General features: G+C 46.7%; 1 protein-coding gene across 7 annotated transcripts in view; it reads right to left on the reverse strand.

Annotated features, from left to right (window-relative positions):
* Mboat1 (membrane bound O-acyltransferase domain containing 1) overlaps positions 1 to 23853 on the reverse strand; it is a 95484-nt gene that overhangs the window by 38835 nt on the left and 32796 nt on the right. For 5 of the 7 annotated variants that reach the window (XM_048799847.1, XM_048799845.1, XM_048799844.1 and 2 more), the window contains 3 exons: positions 7288 to 7433; positions 6660 to 6737; positions 1220 to 1315 (listed from right to left, as the gene is read on the reverse strand). In XM_048799847.1, coding sequence (XP_048655804.1) covers positions 1220 to 1315; positions 6660 to 6706 — 143 coding nt within the window. In that variant the 5' untranslated portion in view covers positions 6707 to 6737; positions 7288 to 7433. Of the gene's footprint in view, positions 1 to 1219; positions 1316 to 6659; positions 6738 to 7287; positions 7434 to 7904; positions 8137 to 23853 lie in introns of those variants that run through there. The other 2 variants (XM_048799846.1, XM_048799843.1) reach the window with 2 other exon arrangements.

Raw genomic sequence — 23853 nt, forward strand, 5'->3', positions numbered from 1 at the left:
ATTTTTAGTAGTATCACTTTCTGGCTATTTTATTATCTTTGTTGCTCCCATACTGTGTTTTATAGCAATGCATATCACTCAAGAATAAAATCATTTTTGTGAAATTATTTCAGAAAAATTGGGAAGTGTGCTTTTACCATGTGGGGTAGAGACACCCAGATAGAAGAGAAACAGGGAAAATCCCAGCGGCCTGAGGAAGAAAAGAAGCCCAAGCCACAGGGTGAATATTTAAATGTAACAGTCTCTGTGTCCAAAAGCAACACTCTTTCGCCCTCCTGAGCCTAACTTGAGGGGACAGGTGACCTGCACAATGGCAAAGTTCACACACGTGAGCTGAGTACAGCCCCTTATTCCAACCTGCTCACCAAGGACTCAACAATTAAGATGCAATCCAGCCACTGAGTTCTCCCTGACCTCAGGCCACCTGCAAGGAACAGAACCAAATCCTTAGGGAAGTAGGTGGATGACCTGCGTGTCACCAGGGGCAGCTCTGCTTACAGCTCATCCTGCAGGATTCATAGAAAGCTGTTCCTCAGCTAACCTCAACAGAACACTGACCATCTGCAGTCCTCACCAGGTGACCAGTTGGGACAAGAGGGCTCCCCCAGGCCAAGGCTGGGGACCTCACACTGTTCCATGCATTGTCCTCTTGGCAGCTGGAGGTCTAGGGGCGTCTCATGGAGGAGACAGGGCAGCCAGGGGACACTCACAAGGTTCAGGCTAACAGCTATTTCAATTCACCAGGAAGAATTTCTAGGTCATTAACCAGAAGGGTGAGCACCAACCCTGCATGACAGGCCTTAGAATAGGGATAGGCAAACTATTTCTATAGAGTTGAATGGTGAATGTTCTGGACTTTGCCAGCTACATGGTTCCACTGCAATGACTCAGCTCAGCCACTGTAGTGACAGAGCAGTCAGACAACCCGTCCGTGAGCAAGGTCTGGCCACCCTCCAATGGGACTGCTTAAAAAAAAAAAAAAAAACAGGCAGTGGGGCAGAACCCCCAGGCTGTAGCTTGTGACCCTGACCTTACAGCTGAGCATAGTTTATAATCCCACAGAACAACCCAGTCTTCAACCTCCATCCTGTTCACACAGCATCTTACCAACTGACTTAACTCACCTGATAATTCTTATGCACACTTGATACATACAGACCCTCCAAGATTGAGTCAAAAGTCCGTAGTCAGTCCCTACTCCCCAAACTAAGATACTCACCCCGAAAAATCTGTAGTGAGCACTCCATAGTGAAAGATGTATATTCGGCTGATGTGACATATTGTAAGGTATCCCATCGCCACAAAAAAAGTGTATCTAAGAGCAAAAACACAGAAGAGCAGTTTATTATGCAGACCAACGATGCACTCAGGAAATGTTCTCTTCCTCCTCTCCCTCACCCTCTACAGGAGAATGGTCAGTCACACCCGGTCCAGCGACATCCCAGGCCATCCTGAGTCCTCACCTCCCCACCCTCGGCTCTGAGCCCTTCATCTCTTCACCTGGACCACAGTAGTTGCTCTCAGTCCTGACGGCATAATGGAATCAGCGAGGGAGCTCAGCAAACTGGGGATGCCTGGGACCTCCGCCAGCCGTCCTGGTCGAGTGGTACCAGGTGCACATGGCATTCCAACGTGCAGCCAGGACTGGAACCGCTGACCCGTAAGGTCTTGTACTAGGACCCTCCTCTTGACCAACCATCGTGTTCACAGGATAATCTTTACAAAACACAAACCACCACCATACCCCTGACCCCGCCCTTCCTTAAGGCTCGGTTCTCTTGGTGTGCATGCCCCTGTTTTCCTGCCCCCCCTCTGGCTAATTCTGCACAGGACCCTCCCTACCCACACCTCAGGCTTCGATCACCACTCTGTCCTTGGCACGCCCCAGCTTCCTAAGAGGTGTAGACCAGCAACACACACATAGGCAGACCATACACACAGACACACATGTGCATACATACACACCCTTGTCATTCACAACATTTATCAATTTGTAACAATAAATTTACCTGATAATGTGTGCAATGGACTGAATATGTGTGTCCTCCCCAAATTCCTATGTTGAAATCCTCTGATGTGTTGGTAGTAAGAAGTGGGCCTTTGGAAGGTCCTAGTGAATGGGACTTACGCCCTTATAGAAGGGATCCCGGAGAGTTCTCCTACTCTCTCTCCACCGTGAGATGCAATGAGGATACAGAGATAATTCAGCAGAGCAGGGCCTTCTCTGGACCTGACCATGCTGCCTAACGTCTGGCTTCCAGCCTCCAGAGACAGGAGAAAGAAATGTGTGTTTACTATGGCACTGTGCCACAGCAGCCTGAGCAGACCGTGACGATCTGAGGAACTACTGTGCCCTTACCTGTGTGTAAGCTACTCGAAGGCAAAGATGGTCATGTGTGTTGGTAAGTGAATAACTACACGAATGCTACGCGTTGTGAAAGTCTCCAGTGGATCCCACTCTCCAGGCAGGTGAAAACTCCCAGACAGCACACGAGTGCTTCACACTCTGCTCTCTAGCTCAGCATTCTCAGCTCACCTGCAGCCGCCTCACGGCCACCTGAGCTCAGTTACCCTGGCCTGCTCCTGTTCCCCGGCTGCACCCTGTACTCTCAGGTCAGATGTTTTTATACTCATTCCTCGGCCTGCAGCTCCCCTGTCCATCCATCCCACAGGGCATCCGGAAACTCTACTGATCAGATGAGGCTCAGCTCCAATGCCACCTCTTCCCTGTCACTTGGCGTGCTCTTGCTCCACCCACCTCACCCCATGTCCTGCTCCTCAACACAACATGTTGTTCCACTGTCTGCACTTTTCTAGTGCTACCTGATAACCTACATAAGTATAATGCTGAAAGTTATTTACATAGATGTCTGTTTCCCAACGCACTTGACCTTGGGCCTCCCAACCTTGGCTTGACACATAGGAGATTCAGTTACTATTAGGATAAATAAACTGAACTGAACATACTAAATGCTTCTGAATGGTTCAGAGCCCATCAGATACAGACATACACTCAGATGGTCCAACTTTTCCCATAAAACAGGGAAGACGATTATTCTGATATTAAATTATATTGAAATTCACACATTCACATTAAAATAACTCATGAAGATGAGGTCAACCTAGGAAATAGTAAAGTAAGGGTAATAAAAAAATCATTTGGCAGCAAAAAAAGCCTGACAGGAGTGTGAAGGAGCTCTGTAAACTAAATCACTGCATAAGCTCTTTTTACCATTATTTACAAAGATGTTACAGGTTGACCATGCCAAATATGGAAATCTTAAATGCTCCGAAATCCCCAACACTCCAAAATCTAAAACTTTTTGAACATCATGTCACTGCTTAAAAAGTTTCAAATTTTGAAGCTGGGTGCAGTAGCTCATGCCTATATTTCTAGCAACTCTGGAGGCGGAGGCAGAAGAATCCCAAGTTCAAGGCCAGCCTCAGCAACTTAGCAACTTGGCCCTGAACAACTTAGCAAAGCCCTGTCTCAAAATAAGAAATATAAAAGGCCTGGGGATGTGGGGATGTGGCTCAGTAGTTAAGCACCCCTAGATTCAATCCCTGGTGAAAAAAAAAAAAAACTTAAAATTTTAAATCATTTCTGATTTCAGATGTTTTTGATTCAGGGTCCTCAACCATTAAAGTCTATTTAAATATTCAAAATTTTAAAAACTCCAAAATTGGAAACACTTCTGTCCTAAGCTTTTGGGGTAAGGAATACCCAACGGGTGCTATACAAAGAGATTTTTTTCCTGCCATGGATTCATCCCAAACCCTTTAAGACAGTAAAGCAAATAGCTAAGGAAACTCTCCCCTCAAGAGCAGCAGGAGGAACAGAATGGACTAGGCCTCCTGTCCTCCAGCACCCATCCCCCTCTCAGCCAGTTCATGAGCCCAAGGCAGAAGCCCAAGGCAGATTCGAAAGGCAGATTCCTCCAGGCCCAGGTCAAATGCAGCCTCCACACCAGCCACTTGTCCTTTGACTCCCACAGAAGTCAGCCTCAGGCTTGAACCTGGCTTGGAGGTAAAGCATGTTCAAGTCAACCATCCCAATAGGCCCTCAGCTATCAAGGACGGGGCCAGGAGCTGACTCCTAATACAACAGGGTGAAGCATTCAAGCCCCAGCCTGACCTGAAAAATCTAAGGAATCCAGGAGTGGCACGGAAAACACGTATTCTGGAGACAGACTAATCCAAGTTCAAATCCCAGCCCTGGCAAAGGTCATCTGTGGTGTGAGAAGTTGGCAGAGTGATTATTTTAGGAAAGAGGGGTGTGGCAGAGACTGGGCCATGAGCAATGATCCTGTTCCCTTCTTGACCTGCCTGGAGGTTACAGGTGTTTGCTCACTTTGTGAAAATCCGTCAAACTCCACTTATCTGCCTCTCTGAGCTTCCAGTTCCACATCTCAGAAAAATAAAGAAGAAAATATGTATATACATAAAGATCCCAAAGAGTTGTCTTAGAAGGAATATATTTGAAACAAAGAGATACAATGTTCAATACTATGCTGACCAATAGTTTGTGTACTTAAAATAGTGAAATGTCATATGTTTTCAAAGGAGCTTGTCCTGGGATGTGGCACAGAGTAGAGACCGAGAGTAGCACTGTCGTGGCACGGTGCCTCTGTCCTACATTCTGCTCCACTTGGCCCACACCTGGTAAACTGATCCCATGCTCCCTGCCCCACATGGTGGCTTGGGAAGGAGACAGACCTGGATCCTTTAAGAACTCTCTAAACAAAATCCTGGGTAGCATCAATGCAGAAAAGGGTCAGTTCTAAATGGCAGCAAATGCCAATTCTCTCCTCTTCCCAGCCACTGGACAGAGCTCTGTGACTCAGGGAAGAGAAAGGAGAAGACACCAAGAATCACTCAACCAGGGTCCTGCAGAGAACTGGTGTCCAAAGTCCCCCAAACTCCACATTTCACAGGTGGGAGATCTCACAGGCAGAGATGCTGTGTGACCTGACTTCCTAACTCACTCCAGGGCCCTTCCCCTGAACTGATAGGAAACAACTTCAGAATTTTTTTTTGTTTTTTAGTTGACACCAAGTCCACCCACTGGGAACTGGGCACCACCTTCCCACACTGGCAACCACCCAAGCAAAGGGAAAGGGAAGGGCTTCTTGGGGTGTCTTTCCTTGTTACTCTGAAGGCAGAGCCTTCTGCCACTGCAAGGGGACTGGGGAGAGAGTCACCCCTGGCTACAAACCTGGGCCCGCGGTGGGATGAATGTGCGTGTGAGTCCTCGACCCTCTGAAACGGGGACCGTACCCCGCCAGCCTTACGTAAGTATCGGGAAAGCTGTTAACTCCAATGGGGAGGGAGTTGGAAACATGCAATACAGATCCAGCACCACTATTAATCATACGATTGCCCTCAGAATTCTGTTTAGAAAAAACCAGAAATCTCACACACACCCCACCATCCTTTAAAAAAAATTTATGAGCATTTCATCATATGAAGTATTTCCAACACCCACTCCTTCCAAACTAGAAAACAAATTTCCTATTTCCCTTCTGGAAGGAATGACACTAACTTCTCAAGAAGGCCATTGAAAAGAGAGATGTCGATTCAAATGTCAGAGCTCCCTCGGACACTAAGTAGAATGAAGGTAAAGCTGAAAAGTAGGCAAAAACATTTTCCTCTGAAAACCAGAAATCTACTACAAGTAGCTATAAAATTATATACTGTAAGGATAGATTTTAATGCTTTTAAAAAGAAAAAAGTGCTGACAGTCTTATGAATCAGGGAGTTCTCGGAAGCTGAGGAAAGACACGTACTTTTTAGAGATGCCGTCAGAAAAGAAGCCACAAAAGGGTCAGTAACTTTTAAAAGCGCTGCAGTCCCTCGTCCCATAGTCCTTATCGAGCCCTTGCATGTGCCAGGTGCTATTCTAGGTTTTGAGGATACAACAGTGAATGAGAGAGAAGCCTTGGTTTCCACAGAACTTACACCCCCAGTGTCCCCCAAAAGACAGTCAGCACTGAGTTTCCAGGAAGACCATGGGAAAGAGACCTTGCAAAACACATCCCCACTCGCTGACCATCCAAGCACAGAGCCTTCAAGTAGAATAAATTACTTCTGTACTTTGAAATAAAAATATACACCATAGCAAAACCCCTTTTTTTTAAGCATACAGCTTAACGAGTTTGGGGTGTACACCCAGAAAACCATCACCCAATCAAAGATGGCGGGACCCACATCACCCATGCCTTTTCTGACCCCTTCTTTGTCTCCCTGCATCACGCCTCCCTAGCAACAACCTCGGATCTTCTGTTACTACAGATTAGTCTGCATTTTCTGGAATTGATCTGTGTGGCTTCCTTCATTCAGCATATTTAACTCCAGATGCGTCCATGCTGTTGCATCCATTCAGAGCTCTCTCCTCTTCATTGCTGGGTAGTCCTGCACCAAGACACCTAACTTGCTTCCAGTTTGGGACTGTCACAAACTGAGCTGCCTAATCCTGATGAACTCTTTCATGCAAGGCCCAATGAGCATCCCACCTTCTTCACAGAGCCTTCTCTGAAGACCCCCATCCCTCCCTGAGGAGCTAAGACACACCACCGTGGGAAACCGGGAACTTAGGACTTTGTACATTTCGAAGATCACACGAGAAACTCACCTTGTGTTGCTCAACCCCAGGGTCTTACCTGTGTATACTGGATACACTTGCGGTGACCATGATTCCATAACACATTAACACCAGCACAAAAAGATGTACGGAGTACCTTTAAGACATGAGGGAGGGAGACACTGATTATATTTCATATTAACCCACCCTCTGGCTACTCAGCCTCCCCCCACCCTGCCAAAAGGCAATGATCAGTATGTAAGAGAAAATATATCAAGTACACTTGTCCTGAGTAATCGAAGATGCTACATCTTGAAATGGCACGGGTCATGGCACAATTTGCCAGTTACAGCCCGTAATGTCACAAATCCATAAATGGACTCCTTATATTTTTTCACATCCATATATGATGCAAAGCCTGATTTTAAGAAAAAAAAAATCATTGTGCTGACTTCCAATGGGTGGTCAGCTTATTGGTTCCAGTTCTTTCTGTCTTTAATATAGTAAATGGGGGTTCCTGCAGCATCCCCATTATTTCACAATACAGTATTTGCAATGCTTTACAGTGATGCAAACCTTTTTTTAACTCTCATTTCACAGTACCCTATTTTACAACCCTGTCCTTTTCTTCCCTTGGTGTGACACCAAGAACATCACCTCAAAACACCCAAATGACAACCATTAGCCTTTCTGAGGCTCATACTCACCAGCCAAAGCAAAAGATGACGAAGTAAGTGCCCAAAATGGTGGCGAAGGCATGCCGGACGGCGGAGCTGCTCTTAGCAGGATGCAGGTAGAGGCGAAACCAGAGAGCGGCGAGCAGGGCGAAGAGCTGGCAGGCGACGAAGTTCACCTGGGGAGAAGGGAGCCGTCACGGTCTTGCCCACGCGGATCCGCCCTGGCTGTCTTTCAGGGGCTGCATCAAGATGCATCCCAGACTGGGCTTTGGGTTTCCCTCAGTGGAGTGTTTGGAGGAGGAACGAGAGACAAAAGGTAACTGCCTTCATGGGGACACTCCACAGCTTCTCCTCCAGGCCCACAGGTGACCAGGCTGCTTCCCCCCAAGGGCACAGGGTCCTAGTGTACAAGACACCCGTGAGGTCTCCTCCCAGCCCCAGCAGGACCAGGAGGGGAAGGAGGTGTTCTTCAGAGATGCCGAGCTGGGCGAGAGTGTTCCCTTGATTGGTACCTAAGAAATCAGTGTTCTCCGAAGTGGTCATCAGGTGTTTTATGACTTTAATCTTCTCATTTTAAATTAGTAAGAGCATTCCTTAAGGTCAAGATGAGACACTAAATCCCCCCCCCCCCAAAAAGAGACACAGACCTGCGTGAAACCTCCAGAGTCTGCGCAGCCAATTTTGCAAGGTAGCTACAAATTTCCTTGGAAAAGTCACAGTGGTTTCTCTCTCAAGAACATTTTCACATAGGGGCTGGGTGGAGCTCAGTGGTATCGGGAGCACCCAGCATGGGCAAGGCCCTGGGTTCCACCCCCAGGAACCAACACATACACATGCACACTTTACCTAAGGGGAAATATAAAACGATTCACTGAAATGCAGGAGAGATTTTTTTTAAAAAAAAGAGCAAGCAAACGTGCATCTTCATAGCATAAATTTATACAAATCAAACAGTGATGACTTAACCATTAATGAAAACTAGAAAAGTAACTGAAATTCTCCAATGTAGGCAGGATGAAAACTTCACCTACTAATTCATTTTTAGAAGGCAATTAATCAAAAAAAATATTGAAAATATGAATAAATGCTCAAATTTTCCATCAGGGGATTTTCATGCTCTAATAAACTGCAGCTGTTAATAAGTCATTAGAACTGCACAAGGGGGTAAGGCTGGAGGAACACTTGAGCCCATTTTGTTTTTCCAATAAAAAGCAACAATACTTTGGACCCTTACAAGTCATAGAAAATATTGCCTTCAAAGAATTTTTATTTCATTATTAAAAATGAACTATTTTCCTCCCTAGTTGGAGATTAGACCCCACCATTGTCCCCAAAAACCTGTGCTCACCGCAGCTCACCTTCACTTTTCACCTTAAAAGACACAGAGAGAGTGCCGTATGAGTCTGTCATGCAACATTTGGCCACATCTTTTGTGTAGGCTAAATTAACACCACACACACACACACACACACACACACAGGGAGAGAGAAATGGTCAACTTTGCAAGGTACAAAATGAGGAAGAATCAGCAACTGGAATGTCAAAAGGTTAGGATGCTCTGAGATGACCAATCGCATTCTCCCATTCTCTCCGCCCAGGGACCTGCACAGAGCCACCATGAACGTATTTACTCAAGAGACCAACTGTGGAGAAATCTGCTCCAGCGTTATGGTTTGGCCAATAACTACTGAGCATCTGCACATAAGGAATGTCACAGGGAACAGACCAGTGGTTCTCAAGAGTGTGGTCACCAGGCCAGCAGCCCTGACCTCATCTGGAAACCTGATGGCAATGCACACTCTCGGTCTCCCGGGGCCCACGGAGGGAGACATTTCCTGGTGGAACCCAGGAGTGGGTGTTCTAACAGGATCTCCAGCACCCTCGAGTTTAGGAACCACCGGGATACAAGAGAAAGAAACCTGTTCCCTGTCCTCAAGGAGCTTACGTAAAAAGAAGACAACCTAAAAATAATTGCATGGTACCGTCAGAACTGAAAAAGATTTTTTGCTTCACCAAACTTTCATCAAGCTCCTGAATCTTCTCCAAGCTCCATCTGTGCACTTCCTTATAAGAGCATTTCAGTAGGAACCCTGCTAAGAACCCCTCCATCCTCCAATCAGACATGGTTCCCCAGCTGCTGAGCCATCCCGCTAATCCCCATGGAGAAGCTATAGTGCAGGATGGCTGGAGTGCGGGTGCAAGCAGAGGCCATGGCCCCCTGGAGCCCACCATGCCAGTGCAGGCCTGAGGCACAGAGAGCCAGGGCTGAGGCAAGAGAAGATGCACCAACCTGTCACCATGCGGCAGCCAGGCAGGGCCCATGTGGGCCATGCAGATGCACCACAGCCTGGAACCCTGGGCATCCTCGATACCACAGCCTCAGCCTCCTACTTCCTCCAGGTGCCCAGGTGGGCTGGAGCTCAAGCAGCAAGCACAGGCCACAGCCAGTGGGGACGCCTGTTCCCCTAGTGCTACTGCAGAAGTCCAAACGGTGCTGCAACCCCAAACCCAGAGCATCCATGATCCCATGACCTCAACCTCCCACTTCCTGCTGAGCAGCAAGAAAGCAGATGTGGGGCAGGCCTGAATGGAACTTCAGACTTGAGGATTAGCCAAAGGCATTAGTACTTTTCCAAACCCCTATTATCCTAAACTTGGAACAACAGCGTTGACCCGAGGGCTCTATAAACCCCTGACTACCACACTGGAGTGCTAGCCCTTATGGGGGCCCCCTCTTGCCCCTTAAGAGTTGTGTTTCTGTTTGTCACACTTGAATAAACCCTACTCCTTCCACTCTTGCCTTCCCGTGTTCCCTGGATTTCATTCTCCAGATTTGTGAGGCCTGAAAGAACCGGGAAGGAAGTCGCCATGACCTGCTGAGGTCTGTGGCAACACTGGAGGGCACAGCCGCTGACCAGAGCTGGGCACGCCACTCAGGGGGTAGGGAGGAGACTCTCACTCTGCCAGCTGCGACCGAGCAGGTGTCTCCTGCTGGACCTAACTGCTGACCTAAAATGGGCTCTCTGGGCCGCAGAGGCCTGCAGCTTACACAGGCCCCACCTGCCCACAGAAGTAGAGAATCAAGTTTGACCTCAAATTCTGGTTTCATGGTCACCCTCAAAGTGCCTGGCACTTTCTATTAAATTATTCTATAGCTACAACATTTTGCCCAGAATAAATCCAGTAAGTGGTTACCTCTGCTGAGCAGGTGACATTGCTGCCCCTGCCATTCAGACTTGCCTAGTACCCAGTCTGTCTCCCACCCAGTGTTTACACAGCAGCCCGAGTTCCCAGCATCCTTCTGTTGTAGGGAGAAGCAACGCAGCCCAGGACCGTCTGTCTCTGGGGTTTTGCTCCTAAGTAGAATTTATAAACCTAAAGCAAAGACTAATCTAAAAGTCAAAGCAGTTTCCAAAATAAAAATTGGGAAAGATAATATTCTCCTTTGAATTCTAAAAGCATATCTTCATGAATCAAAAGCAAAGGTGAAGAAAGTAACAGATTTTCTAACAATTAAGAAAAGGAAGAAAAACTCTGAATGAAAGAAAGGCTGGTTTTCTGCACAAAAGGAGATGGAGAGTTTGGTGAGCAGGTTCAAGGAGGGATGTCCCCAGTTTGAGGGCGGACAGAACTGGCACTTGGATACGGACAGCAGGGGTGACAACAGGGAGCTATGATCACCGAAACCGGTGGAATCCCTAGGGAGGACTGGAGGCTGGGGGGGCCACCCCAGTGGAAGAGACGGTTGTCTGGCTTCCGGAAGAAGAGAGGAGGTATCCTCAGAGAAGCGCTGCTTCCAGGAGGTTGAGGGGGTGTCAAATGCAGACCCTGGACTGTACAGCAGAGGCCAGGTGAGACCTCATGGACCTGAAAAGTTCTTGGGGTTGGATTGAGAACTGGGGTATCCAAACCAAATGTGCAAAAACTCGTGTTTGAAGGCACAGTCCTCAATCCAGCAAGGTTTGGTGCGGGGCTTTTAGGCACTGATGGGATCATGGGGCTCCTACCTCATCAGTAGATTAATCCATTTAAGGATTAAGAGATGAATCCATTGAGAGCCGGATGGACTACTGGCACGGGGGACCTGGTTGGATGAAGCAGGCCCTGGAGGCACGTCCTGGAAGGTTTATCCTCCCCTCTGTCTGCTCCCAGGATGCCATGAGCTGAGCAGCCTTCCTTCGCCATGCCCCTCCACCATGAAGTTCCGCCTTGACTCAGTCCAAAGAAATGGAGCTGGCTGACCATGCACTCAAGCCTCTGAAGCCGTAAACCAAAATAAACGTTTTCTCCTCTAAGTTATTCTTGTCAGGTGTTTTGGTCGTGGCAACCAAAAGCTGACTTACATAAGAAGAGTCTGAACTGACCCCCAGGAGCCACAGAAGGCTGCAGGCAGCCGCAGAGGCAGCAACAAGATAGCAAGACTGAGACCGCAAGGACAGCTTCACTGAGCAGAGGCCAGCAAGGACCCAGTGGCAGGCCCAGATGCCACTGGAATAGGCCAGGATGGTCTATGACTCCCTCAGAGCTCAGATCTTTTCCAAGTAAAGACATGGACAGCTCCTTCAGTAACCAAGGTTATGCTAAAGGGAATTGCCCCATTAGCAATGAAACTTGAGTGCTACCCTAACTTCAGTGGGGAGAGATCTTAAAAGTTACACTCTGGGAGCGTATCTGTATGAATTTTAGAACCACCATTATTAACACAACTTGAAATGCGCACAAATGTTCTGCACAAATATACTGACTTGAGCATTATTTGCAGTTGCAAAAAGAAGGAAACTAAAAGTGGTAGTGTTTGCTATCAGCCAAAACTTTCAACTGACTCTTGGAAATTTATTCATGAGATGAAAAGCTAAATGCCCCCAAAATCACGAAGTATCATTTACAGGACAAAACTAAGGAAAAGCAACCTAAATAGAGGACACTAGATGCAAATCCCTCCGTGGGATAGCATGCCATCAATTAAAATCACACCCGTAATAAAATGAAAGACATTCTCCTATAACTAATAAACAGCAGAACATCCAGCAGTACGAATACTTACAACCATGTAAAACAATCCACAGCAACATATGGAAAAGAGCAGACAGGACATGTAAAATTGAACACAGCTGTTATACCAGGGTGACCAGGACCTAGGCCTCTGTTTTGTAAATCTTTTGTGCAATTTTGAATTGTAAAATTCCCTGTAAAATTTTACACACACACACACACACACACAAATTGAGGTTCTCCAAAAAAGGCTATGACTAGAATCCAATTCTATCTTATACACACACACACACACACACACACACCGAAAAAAAAATCCTTATTTGATTCTTACTCTGTCTATCCTCTGGGTTGTTATTTATTAGCACCTACTACAAAGGAAGTTTAGGAAGGAGTTAGCCAGAAATGGAAGAAGTCAACCTATTTTTTAAAAATAATAATAATAAGTGTCATCTTGAAGAAAAACACACTTCTTATAGTCAGAGAAATGTCCAGAGCAGCAACGTGGGTGGCCAGAGAACGAGAAAGTATGTGCCATGATAGTCTTTAATAACCCTTCACATTTAAAAGAAACATGTGCAAAGTTTTCACTTTCCTGTGGCCCCGCTGCCCCTAGAGCAGAAAAGAAAGGGGCACTTTCATTGGTGATAGCCAACAATATGCTGGCGACAATGAGGGCATTGTGGGGCCCTTCTGCATCGAGAAACAGTGGAGCTCAGCTGTTTCCGTCAGATTCCTAAACAAAGCGAGGCTGGCATAGCTCAGATTCAGCAAGAGCTCAATTTCCACAGCTCTTGCAAGATTTCAAAGTTGCTGCAAGGAAATAAAACACACGCCCAAGTGTTTGACTTCTTATTTCACCACCACAATGAAACTGTGCTGCAGTTTTCCAGTGTGAGTGTTAAATCTTTCTACCCTCTCATGCAGTCAGAAAGGCATTACGTGGGGGCTTCTGATCAGAGCCATTGTGGCTTCTAACAACAACAAAACAAAACAAAAACAAACAAAAAACATGAAACAAACCTTGTCAGGAGCTAAAAAAAAAAAAACATTACCTTCCCCCCCCAATGCACAGATGCAAACATGCTATTTTTAACAAATAGCAAAACTTAACTTTCCGCTCCCTCCCACAGGGGTTTACCAGTGGATCACCAATGGGGTGCAGGCGACGGTCCTGGCATGGAATGTCCTTCTCAGTAACACTGCTTTATCGCTCCAAGACAAAGTCAGCTGATTAAGCAATTCCTTATTTAAGGCAAGCCGCCACCAACAGTACTCTTTTACCTTGCCCCTTACGAATAAATGTGGCTAGGGGAAGAGCACTAAAGACCCTATACTTTCTGTCCAACAGGACAAAAAGTGTACCAAACTCTCCAACTACTGGGCACTTTCAAAGAGACCCTTGTCATACTTTCATTGTCAACTCCTTCGAACATTTTTAAATCTGTAAAGAGCCCACCCTTTCCCCACACTTGTGGAGAAGCAAACGTTCTTTAAGATGGATCATCAACGTGCATAATCTACAGCCAAATTTTCAATGTACTTTTTTAAAAATATCTTTATTTTTTATTTATTTATATGTGGTGCTGAGAATTGAACCCAGTGCCTCTCACATGCTAGGCAAGCGCTCTGCCCCTGAGCCACCAGCTCAGCCCCTCAATGGACATTTTGTCTCATCATAACCATGAAAGTCCTTTGTGGAGTGTGTTCCCTGTGTGAGGCTCAGGGTAAGACTGTGAGAAGCTCCTGCCGCACCCAGGGGGACACGGGCCACAGATGGTAATGGCTGCAGTCAGTCCGGGCGTGGTAGAGACGGGATAAATCAGCCAGAGGTCTTACTCCTGTGCTGCCTACCTGACTCCCAGCCTCTCCGGGCAGCACCTCCACTCGGAGGATGTCCTGGTTGTCTGCATGAGCTGTCTAGGGCTGCCGTAACAAAGCACCCCAGATTAAGTGGCCCCAACACAGAAATGCCCTTCCTCTCGGTTCTCAGGACTGGAAGTCTGAGAGCACGGTGGCAGCGGGGTTGGTTCTGCTGGGGTCGCCCTCCTTGGCTTGAAGATGGCTGTCTTTCCCCGTGGCCTCCCGGGCCTGCCTTCTGTGTGTATCTGAATCTTCATCTCCTCCTCTTACAAGGCTGGACTACAGCCCACCCTCATGACCTCATTTAAATTGAATCACCTCTTCAAAGACCCTCCATCTCCAAATATAGCCACGTTCCAAGGTCCTGGGAGTTAGGACTTCAACGTGTGAAATCAGCCCGTAACACGGCCCAATAAAAACTCTCTGCTCAAACACATGAAATGAAACAGACTTCACTGTCCTCGCTCCTACAGGTGGAAAGTCAGCAGGACCCAAACCACAGGGCCCGCGTTAGCCTCTGCACAGGCGGCACAGGGGCCCGAGGCGCCAAGCACACAGCTGCCCAGAGGGCCCATGGCTGCCCCTGCCTGCTGCTCCCACACCGTCCAAACGTGTTAGCCTACTCCAGGCTAGTCCTGCGCAGAACGTCCCTTGCCCTCTGGCCTTTGTTCCAAAGTTTTCAAGCAGGGACAATCTGCAATTGTTGAGCACATATTGTGTACAATAGCTCAACAACCCTCTGCTGTGACTCCTAACGCCCCCCGTCTGTCTATTAGTTCAGTTAATCAACCCTCGATGTACTGCTGGGAAAGCCAAGGCACAGCCCTCAAAGCGCTCCCATAGTGAAAGTTGAGTCGCGTGTACTGTCTGCATGTGACCGCCTCCCGAGGTCCCTCTTGTACAGGAAGAGATTCGAAGCAACCCTACTGGGTCAAAGTCCTTTCCGAAGATGGATTCTCCCTCTCTGGAGTCTGTATGCTCACAGGCCACGCCATCTCCAGTCCACAGTGAGCCACCCAGCACCTCTGGAACGAGACAATCCCTCTTAATCCTCAGAGAAACAGTCCTCACCTACTTGGTCGGAGTTCAGATTGCCTCATTCTGCAAATATCACGCCACGTTCACTAGTTGAGATTCAGAATGAAACCTCTTTAAAAACTGACTCAAGTGGAAATAAAGAGGAAAAATCATGCTGTCTGTTTAGCCACAGCAAGGGAACACCCAGAAATACATAGGTGAAATCTTTTTAGAATCCCCTGCAGCCTGCCTCCCACCCAGACATCATGTCCTGAGACCCCTGGCCCAGCAGGCAGAGAAGACAGAACAGAACCGGGATCATGCAGAAGCCCTGAGATACCCATGCACAAACTAGCTGTCGGTTACCACCTCTGGGGAGAAAATCCCTCTTAGAGTCAGTTTTACTGTTGGTGACTATAAAGTCATCTTCTTCCCCTCCCCTCCCCCTCCCCCTCCTCCTCCTTTCCATCATTGGGCCAGGGTTTACAGTACTAACTACAGGCCAGGAATCAGCCTAAGGCCTCTGCCTGTATACCTCCTTTCACATTCCAACTCTGAGGTCTTGGAGGCACCCATATTATTGATAAGGAAATTAAGGCATGAGAGTAAGAAATTTATCCCCAAGGGCTGGGGTTGTAGATCAGTGGTAGAGTGCTTGCCTTGCACGCATGAAGCCCTGGGTTCAGTCCCCAGCACCACATAAAAATAAAGATATTGTGTCCATCTACAACTAAAAAAAAATATTCAAAAAAAAAATAGAAAAGAAATTTTCTCCCAAATCACACGCCTCATCAGCGGCTACCGTGGAATTTACTCTGGGAGTCTGGTTCCCAAGCCTACCTGCTCAGCCACGACATGAGGGTTGAACTCAGCCTCCTCCCTAATTCCAACATCTCCTTTTCCAAATGAAGAAAAACTGGAGTCCTGGATTCTAGGTGACTTGGCCTGAGTCAGACAGCCCCTGAGCCTCAGGATTGGGACTGCATCTCACGCGCCCCATCGCGCCCCATGTAATAGTCAGCTTTCTGTTACTGCGACAAGACCTGGAGATGAACAAGGTAAAGGAGGAGTGGCTTCTCTGGCTGAGGGTCAGGGAGCTCCACAGTTGCTTGGGCCTGCTGCCTCGGGCCTGTGGCAGCCAGCAGGTGCACGAGGAGAACTGCTCACCTCATGACAGCCAGGGAGGGGCCGGGTCCCCGAGTCCCCTTCAAGGGCACACCCCCAGTGACCTAACTTCCTTCCACAGGCCCATCTCCTAGAGGTTCCACCACCTCCCAATGGCACCATCAGCTGAGGATCGGCCTTTCACAGTGCGCTATTGGGGAACATTCTAGAACCAAAGTACAGCATCCTGATTCAGGCCTAGCACGCCCACCTGAGGCTCTCCAGCCCTGGACACGGGGTGGACGCAAAACAGGGTGCAGGGGGCAAGGGGCCCATGGAGGAAAAAGAGCCCTGGTGAAGAACCCTGGCCCCCAGAGGGAGTGAGGAGTCCACACTGCTGGAGGGAACACCACTGGATGAGGAAGCAGAATGTCTGGGCATGACTCTGCGATCTTGACTGGAGCCTGGGCACGTCAGTTTTACACACAGACAGAGACCACAGGCAACAGGAGGGGACCTCAGTGTGTTTATGTGGATGCCCATGCATAATACTGATCAACTTAAATGAAATGGAAATGTTGTGCATATATTCAACATATGATTTACATAATGTGGATATAGTGTAAATAATACATACATATATTTCACATGTAATGTATGATAATGTGCGTGTGTGTGTGATTTAGGTACAGATAGAAAACCTGCTCATCGGCCCAAAGTCCACCCAGCTGAGTCGGGAGTCATCATCACTCAATCTGGTTCCACAGAGAAAAGTAACCTCAGCTTAAGGACGGCCACACTTTCAGGGCTACATGAAAAAAGTGCTTTGTGAACTACAAAGCTCCAGTATTAGCTTGGCTACAAACTCTAAAGTCCGTGAGCAGACCGCCGTGTGACAAAGGCTCCCAACACTGAACACTAGAACACCACCGAGCTATAAGAGTTTTAGAAAAGACTGATACTGGGTGCTAGGGGCCCCTCCAGATCAAATTGGGTGAGGGCACCTTTTTTCTTTCAAAGTTCCCTGGGTGATTCTAACGCATAGCCAGGGCTGAGATCCACAGCTTCGACTTACCCCACTAATGGGAAGCGAGAGGCAGTTTGGTGACTGTATGTTACAGTAATTACAGGTAAGAAACAGACAAGAACTCAGGCGCTCATCCATCATCTGGTCCAAGGCCTCATTTTGTGGGTGAGGAAACTGCTTCCCAGAGACAAGCGGGTGAGCAGAGAGGAAGAGCAGGAGGAAAAGATTAACATTAAACAGATACATGAGGTGGGAGGGAAAGGGAGAGAAAAGGGAAATTGCATGGAAATGGAAGGAGACCCTCATTGTTACACAAAATCACATATAAGAGGTTGTGAGGGGAATGGGAAAAAAACAAGGAGAGAAATGAATTACAGTAGATGGGGTAGAGAGAGAAGATGGGAGGGGAGGGGAGGGGGGATGGTAGAGGATAGGAAAGGTAGCAGAATACAACAGTTACTAATATGGCATTATGTAAAAATGTGGATGTGTAACCGATGTGATTCTGCAATTTGTTTGGGGTAAAAATGGGAGTTCATAACCCACTTGAGTCAAATGTATGAAAGATGATATGTCATGAGCTTTGTAATGTTTTGAACAACCAATAAAAAAAAAAAAACATTAAAAAAAAAAGAGAGAGAGAGAAGCGGCTACTACAGCCAGAGTCTCCTGACACTGGCGACAGACCTGTTCCACTGCAGAAGTGGACCCACGTGCCCAGCCAATGACACCTCTGATGACCATTCTTCTCTGGTGGAAGGAGCATCCGGGCTGCTGGCAGAGCCTCACAGCCTGGGGCTGGCACTCTGCTTCCACTCCACACGCCTGTGTCAGGAACTGGCAGAGGGCTACAGGAAAGGCTTGGCACGTTGTGGGCCTAACTTTCTGCAGAAGGTTTAAAAGTGGACAGGGAGACCAACGGGTCCACAGAGAATGGGTAAAAGCCATCTGGCTGACCAAACCGGCATTCTGTCTCCCAAGACAGAATGAAACCCAAGAGCTTCAGGTCCTCTTCCCGCATCTGTTAGATCTACACTAAAGGAAGTCAATCAAAGGAAGCCACACAGTTTATTTTTTCCATAATTTCATTTAATAATAAAATCAACAAGTGCTCACTTTAAAATTGAATGATACAAAAGAGATGCAAATGAAAAAGTTCATCATCTCCCATCCACAACCTCTACACCCACCTCTCACTCATCTTTCTTCTAAGCAGATCAGAGGATGCTCTTGACTGCTTTTTTCTATATATGAAAAAAAAAATCCAAAAGCATTCTCATATATGGAGGTTTCTCCTTTAGTTTAATAAATCATAGTATAAAAGTTACCACGTAATATGGTTTTTCACTGCTAAGAAGATGGACATATTTCCAAGTGAACTCATATTAATTAACTTGGACCGTTTTGTTTTTTTTTTTTTGGTACTGGGGATTGAACTCAGGGGCACCCGACCACTGAGCCATATCCCCAGCCCAGCCCTGTTTTGTATTTTATTTAGAAACAGGGTCTCACTGAATTGCTTAGTGCCTCCCCTTCATGGAGGCTGGCTTTGAACTCGAGATCCTCCTGCCTCAGCCTCCCGAGTTGCAGCACCACTGCGCCCGGCTAACTTGGACCTTTTAAAGCTGCATGTTATTCCACAGCACGAGGAGGAGGGTGAACATTCCCACTCCCTTGATTCTCATAGAGATCATATAATTTCCACTTCATCTCTTTGGAGGGTCTATTAATGGTGACCAAATATTTGAGATAACTTAAAGGAGAAGAGATTTATTTGATGGTTTCAAGGCTTCAGTCCCCATCCACGTGGCTCCACCCCGTGGGCCTGTGGTGTGGCAGAACATGGTGGCGGAGGAGGTCAGTTCATCTCATGGGAGCCAGGAAGCAAAGGGAGAGAGAGGAAGAGCCAGGGTCCTCACCCCCCACACACACACCCCAGTGACCTCACTTCCCCCCACTGGGCCCACCCCCTTAGCACAAAGGCCCTCTGCACCCTGGGCTCCCTGGGTGTCCTGTCCCGGGTGTCCTGTGGGGCCTGCTCAGCAGCACCAGGAGCCCATGGGCTGTTCAAAGGTGAAGCGATGGGAATTTTGTACAAAGCTGCTAATTTCAACAATCACGTGGCAAAAAAATGGTTTTGTATTCATTTCAATTTGCATTTGCCTGATTCCTGGCTGAGCACCTTTTCATTTATTATTGGTCTCTGGCCAATAATAGTTTTATTTTAGTTTTTCGGCTACTAGACTGTTCTATGAAAGGCGAGTGTCACTGCATGAACTACACATGGATTTTAGTCAGCAGTAACTGGGAGTTGGAAGAGACTTAGAACACAGCTGTGAGGCAGATGCTTGGAGATGGACTCCTACCCGAACCCTAGTCGTCTAACCTCTGCCGAGTCCTTTAGCCTGTGTCTCTGACTGTTACTCTGTAACATGGGAGTAATGCAGCCACTCTCACAGAATTCGCATGTCATGTGACCAGCACAGAGTCTGTCGCAGCATTCAGTGTGCAGTTGCATGCTAGCTATTATCACTGTGTTCTCTTTTATTCCATTAAACTGTTCACCCAACATGGTTTGGAAGAGGAAAGCTCAGAGGCACTCATAGTTGACCAACTCCCTGCACAGCCTTCAGTAGAAAGTACATTGGTGATGAAAAGACCTCCCAGAACCACAGTGGCCTAGCAAATTCACAAGCTCCTGCACACCAGCTAGAGTATCCTCATACACACATGCAATTAGCCCATCTTCTTCTGTGATGGGAGGGGAGGGGAGGGGAAGGGGAGATAGGAAGGGTAGCAGAATAGAATAGACATTATTATTGCTGTATGTATATAGGTGACTGTATGACCAGTGTGATTCTGTAATGTGTACAATCAGAAAAATGAGAAATTATACCCCATTTGATTCAAATGTATGAATTGTCAAGATCATTGTACTGTCATGTGTAACCAATAAAAAAAAATCAAAAAATGTCATACTGAAGGAAGTAGTGAAGAAGTTGAACTTAGTAACTTTGTTTTTTTGGTGTTTTTTGTTTTGTTTTGTTTTTGTTTTTTGGTTTTTGGGTTGTTTTGTTTTGTTGTTGTTGTTGTTGTTTTGGTGCTGGAGTTTGAATCCAGGGCTTTGTGCATGTAAGACAAGCACTCTACCAACTGAGCTGTATCCCCAGCCCAAATTGGTAATCTGGTAATCTGGGAAAACAGTGTATTGACTGAATTAACTTGGCTAGAGACAAGAAAAATGATAATATAACATGGTACTTTTGCTAGTAAATTTGATTCTCATAGATATATGGCTGTAGCGATTTTGAAACAATTTTTCATGTACCTGTATTAAAATTAAGCAAATTAGTACATGTATTGTGGCGAATAAGAGCTAGTTTTCTTAATGTCAAAACAGATATAAATACACATTTTTTTTGGAGTTTTAATTGTAAGAAAAGTGATATAAAAAAATTAAACCATACTTAACTACACACACACACACACACACACAAAGAGACCGAATTCATTCCTCAAGTTTTAATCTCTTCATTATTTATTTTTAAATTCCTAGACATTTCAATTTACATTTGAAATAATAAAATTTTCCTCCAAAAAAAGCCCAACCAGCATCAGACAATTATGCTATGAACTATATAGTGTCACTTTTCTTACAAAAAAGTAACTTTCTAATACTCTGTCACTGTGTGTGTGTGTGTGTCTCTCTCTCCTCAAAAGTACGCACACATAGAATCTGGTTGTCTCACATCACTAAGGAGGCATCGGCACAAATATCATCAGCGTTTTCCCAGTGGATAAAATGAAGAGGTTAAATAAGGTTATTTGAAGAGAGCGAGGAAAACAAACTCCCAAGTGACTTTTCCCCAATGACCGATGCTGCCTGCTAAACAGAAAACTAGCCTTGCACACTTTCTGTCCTGGTGGACCCAAGGAAAAACTCTATCACTCAAAGATAGTGTCTTCCTAGCCATCTCTGCTCTCCTGTCGCCAGCCATTCCACTTGCTGTTGAAGAAGTGATCATGAGTGAGTTCTTCCGGGACGATGGAAAACAGAGCCACGGCTACATCTTCTTATGCAATACCCCAGGGTGTGACCAATTATCTCAGAGTGCGTTGTGAAATTCTCAAAAGTCTCAAAACAAAATTAATTTTTATTTAGTTCGATTTGAAAATAAAACACAATGCCATTAAACATTTACAAAACAAGAGGCCTTGTGGGGCCTTCTGGGATATAGTACAATCGTCGCATCTCCAAGAATGGAGTGTACCCAAAGCTGGGTGGCCGTTGTGGAATGGGGAACTGTCAAAATAGGAATATTTATCTGGTCCCTGGGAGCTAAGCTATTTTGAGCTTCTGTGATTAATTGCCTTTTCCAAAATACGGGTGTATAATAAGAACTCTGATGCAGACCAAGAGTTGAAATATCTGCACATCCTTGTGTAAAAGGACCTACCCTACTCCACAGAAGATAGCAAACAAGTTACCAACTACACCGTAACATTTTTTTAAATAGCAAGCAAGCTGCCTACTAACTCTCCTGCCTTCCATCTCTCTATGGAGTCACAGAAGAAAGAGGGGGGCTTATGTTTTGAAAATTTAATTCCAGAGGATCTCTGAACTCCCACTCCATTTGGAACCTCTCCTTCATGCCACAAATACGGCGCTGCCCTGCCACTCCATGACTGCTCCGGCCAAGTCCCCAACTCCCTCCTCCCTTGCTAAGTCCAGTCTTCACCTGCCAAGACCCCGGACAGCCTCTATAATGCTCATTATTCTCTGCTCCTTCTCCTTGACTCCCTGACCCCACATTCTCTTGTTGTCTTTGACTCTCTGGTCACTGTGTGTCCCTCTCCTCGAGGGCTGCTCCCCTGCTGCCCACCCTTGCAATCATGGTGCCTTTCTAGGGGCCAACCCAGGCTGGCTCCTATTCTTAACCAAGATAACTCTCCACCCTGTGTCTGCAGACACCAGCTGAGGACTTCCAAATCTTCACCTCAACCCAGATGTCTCCCTTGAATTCCCAGGCACACACCCCAGTGCCACCAAAATCCTCCCTTGGATAAACCACAGACATCTCAATTGCATCCTGTCCAGGACAGAGCTCAGTGTCCTCTTCCTTACCTGCTCCTCCCACTGGTCTGTGATCTGAGAGAGGGACCCTTCCACCACCCTGTCCCTGACACTAGAAACCAGACAAGTGGATCACCCTCTTCCATCCCCCCGAGGAGAACCAACCTCCTACACTATTCATTCCACCTCCCTGTTCTGTGTAAAACCCACCCCCCTTGCACACACAGCACGCCCCATCTCCCTTGATTCTGCCCACCATGCATTTCACCTGGATGACTCCTGCAGCCATCAAACTCATCTCCCTGCCTCTCACTTTACCCAGCCTCCCACCCTGCCTCCTTGGTCCTTTGACCTCAGCTCAGTGTCACCTCTTCCAGGAATCCCCCTTGCCGTCCCAGTCCAGGATAGGTGCCCTGCCACCACGTGGCAGCACCTCGGTTTCTGCAGTTGCACGTAGCACTTCCCACGTTGAAGGTTCCCAGGACCCTTCCTTTATGATCACCTCTTCTCCTGGGCAAAAAGCTTCCGAACGCAGAGGCCACACCTGCCCTTTCCACCACTGCACCCGTGCTGCCTGGCACCTACTGGGGTCTCAATAGGGTTGATGAATGAACGAGGGCTGTGCTCAGGAGCCAGTAAGATAGGAGGAAATTTAAAAGGCAGATCAAGGAAAGGCAGAGCAAGAGCCGAAAACACAGGTCCTAAAGACAGTGCTTTCTCTCGATTCCATAAGTAACATGGCCTCTCCCAGACACTCAGAACACCTTTACGCAAAGGCTGATGCATGAGCGTGGAATGCTTGGGAGTCATGAGTGAGTTCTTCAAGGTCGTTCCTCTTGGAGCTGAGCCTCTGGCTAGGTGGCAGAGTGCTTGCCTAGCACGTGTGAGGCCCCGGGTTCAATCCTCAGCACACCATAAAAATAAATAAAAAGAAAATAAAGGTACTGTGTCCATCTACAACTAAAACTGAATTTTAGAAAGAGTGTTCCTCTGTGAGATACAAGTGCCACTTTTTGGTGATCAAGGTTACTTTATATATCTTTGCTCAGATATTAATGCAAACCAAATCTGATCTCTTTCAAACCACATTCTTGCCCCCAAGTTAAATGGAAAACTTGATAGTTATCCCCATTAATCCAACCCAAACAGCAACAGTGGCCAGAAAATCCTATTACATCATGAAAGAAGAAAAATAAAAGAGCAGTGATTAAGCACGCTGCATATAAACTGCTATAAAAACTGCTTCCCAGGGAAGCTAAAATTCTTCATACTATACCTTCCCAATTAGGGCCCCCTGCCTTGCTTAAAGCAAACCAGAACCTGAGGGAGGCCTTTCTGCTTCCCGAATTGGTAGTTAGCCTCGAGCCCCTGTAGGCCTCAGTTTCTGTTCCAAAAAAGAGAAAATTCTAAACAGAACTACAATGAAAAGTCAGGCATGAAAGTCATGCAAATACACACAGATATCAAAAAAATACATATGCATATGTGCCATTGACCTTTCAGACATGATTAGCACATT

The sequence above is a fragment of the Marmota marmota genome, unplaced genomic scaffold (assembly GCF_001458135.2).
Source record: "Marmota marmota marmota unplaced genomic scaffold, marMar, whole genome shotgun sequence".
Taxonomy (NCBI): Eukaryota; Metazoa; Chordata; class Mammalia; order Rodentia; family Sciuridae; genus Marmota; species Marmota marmota.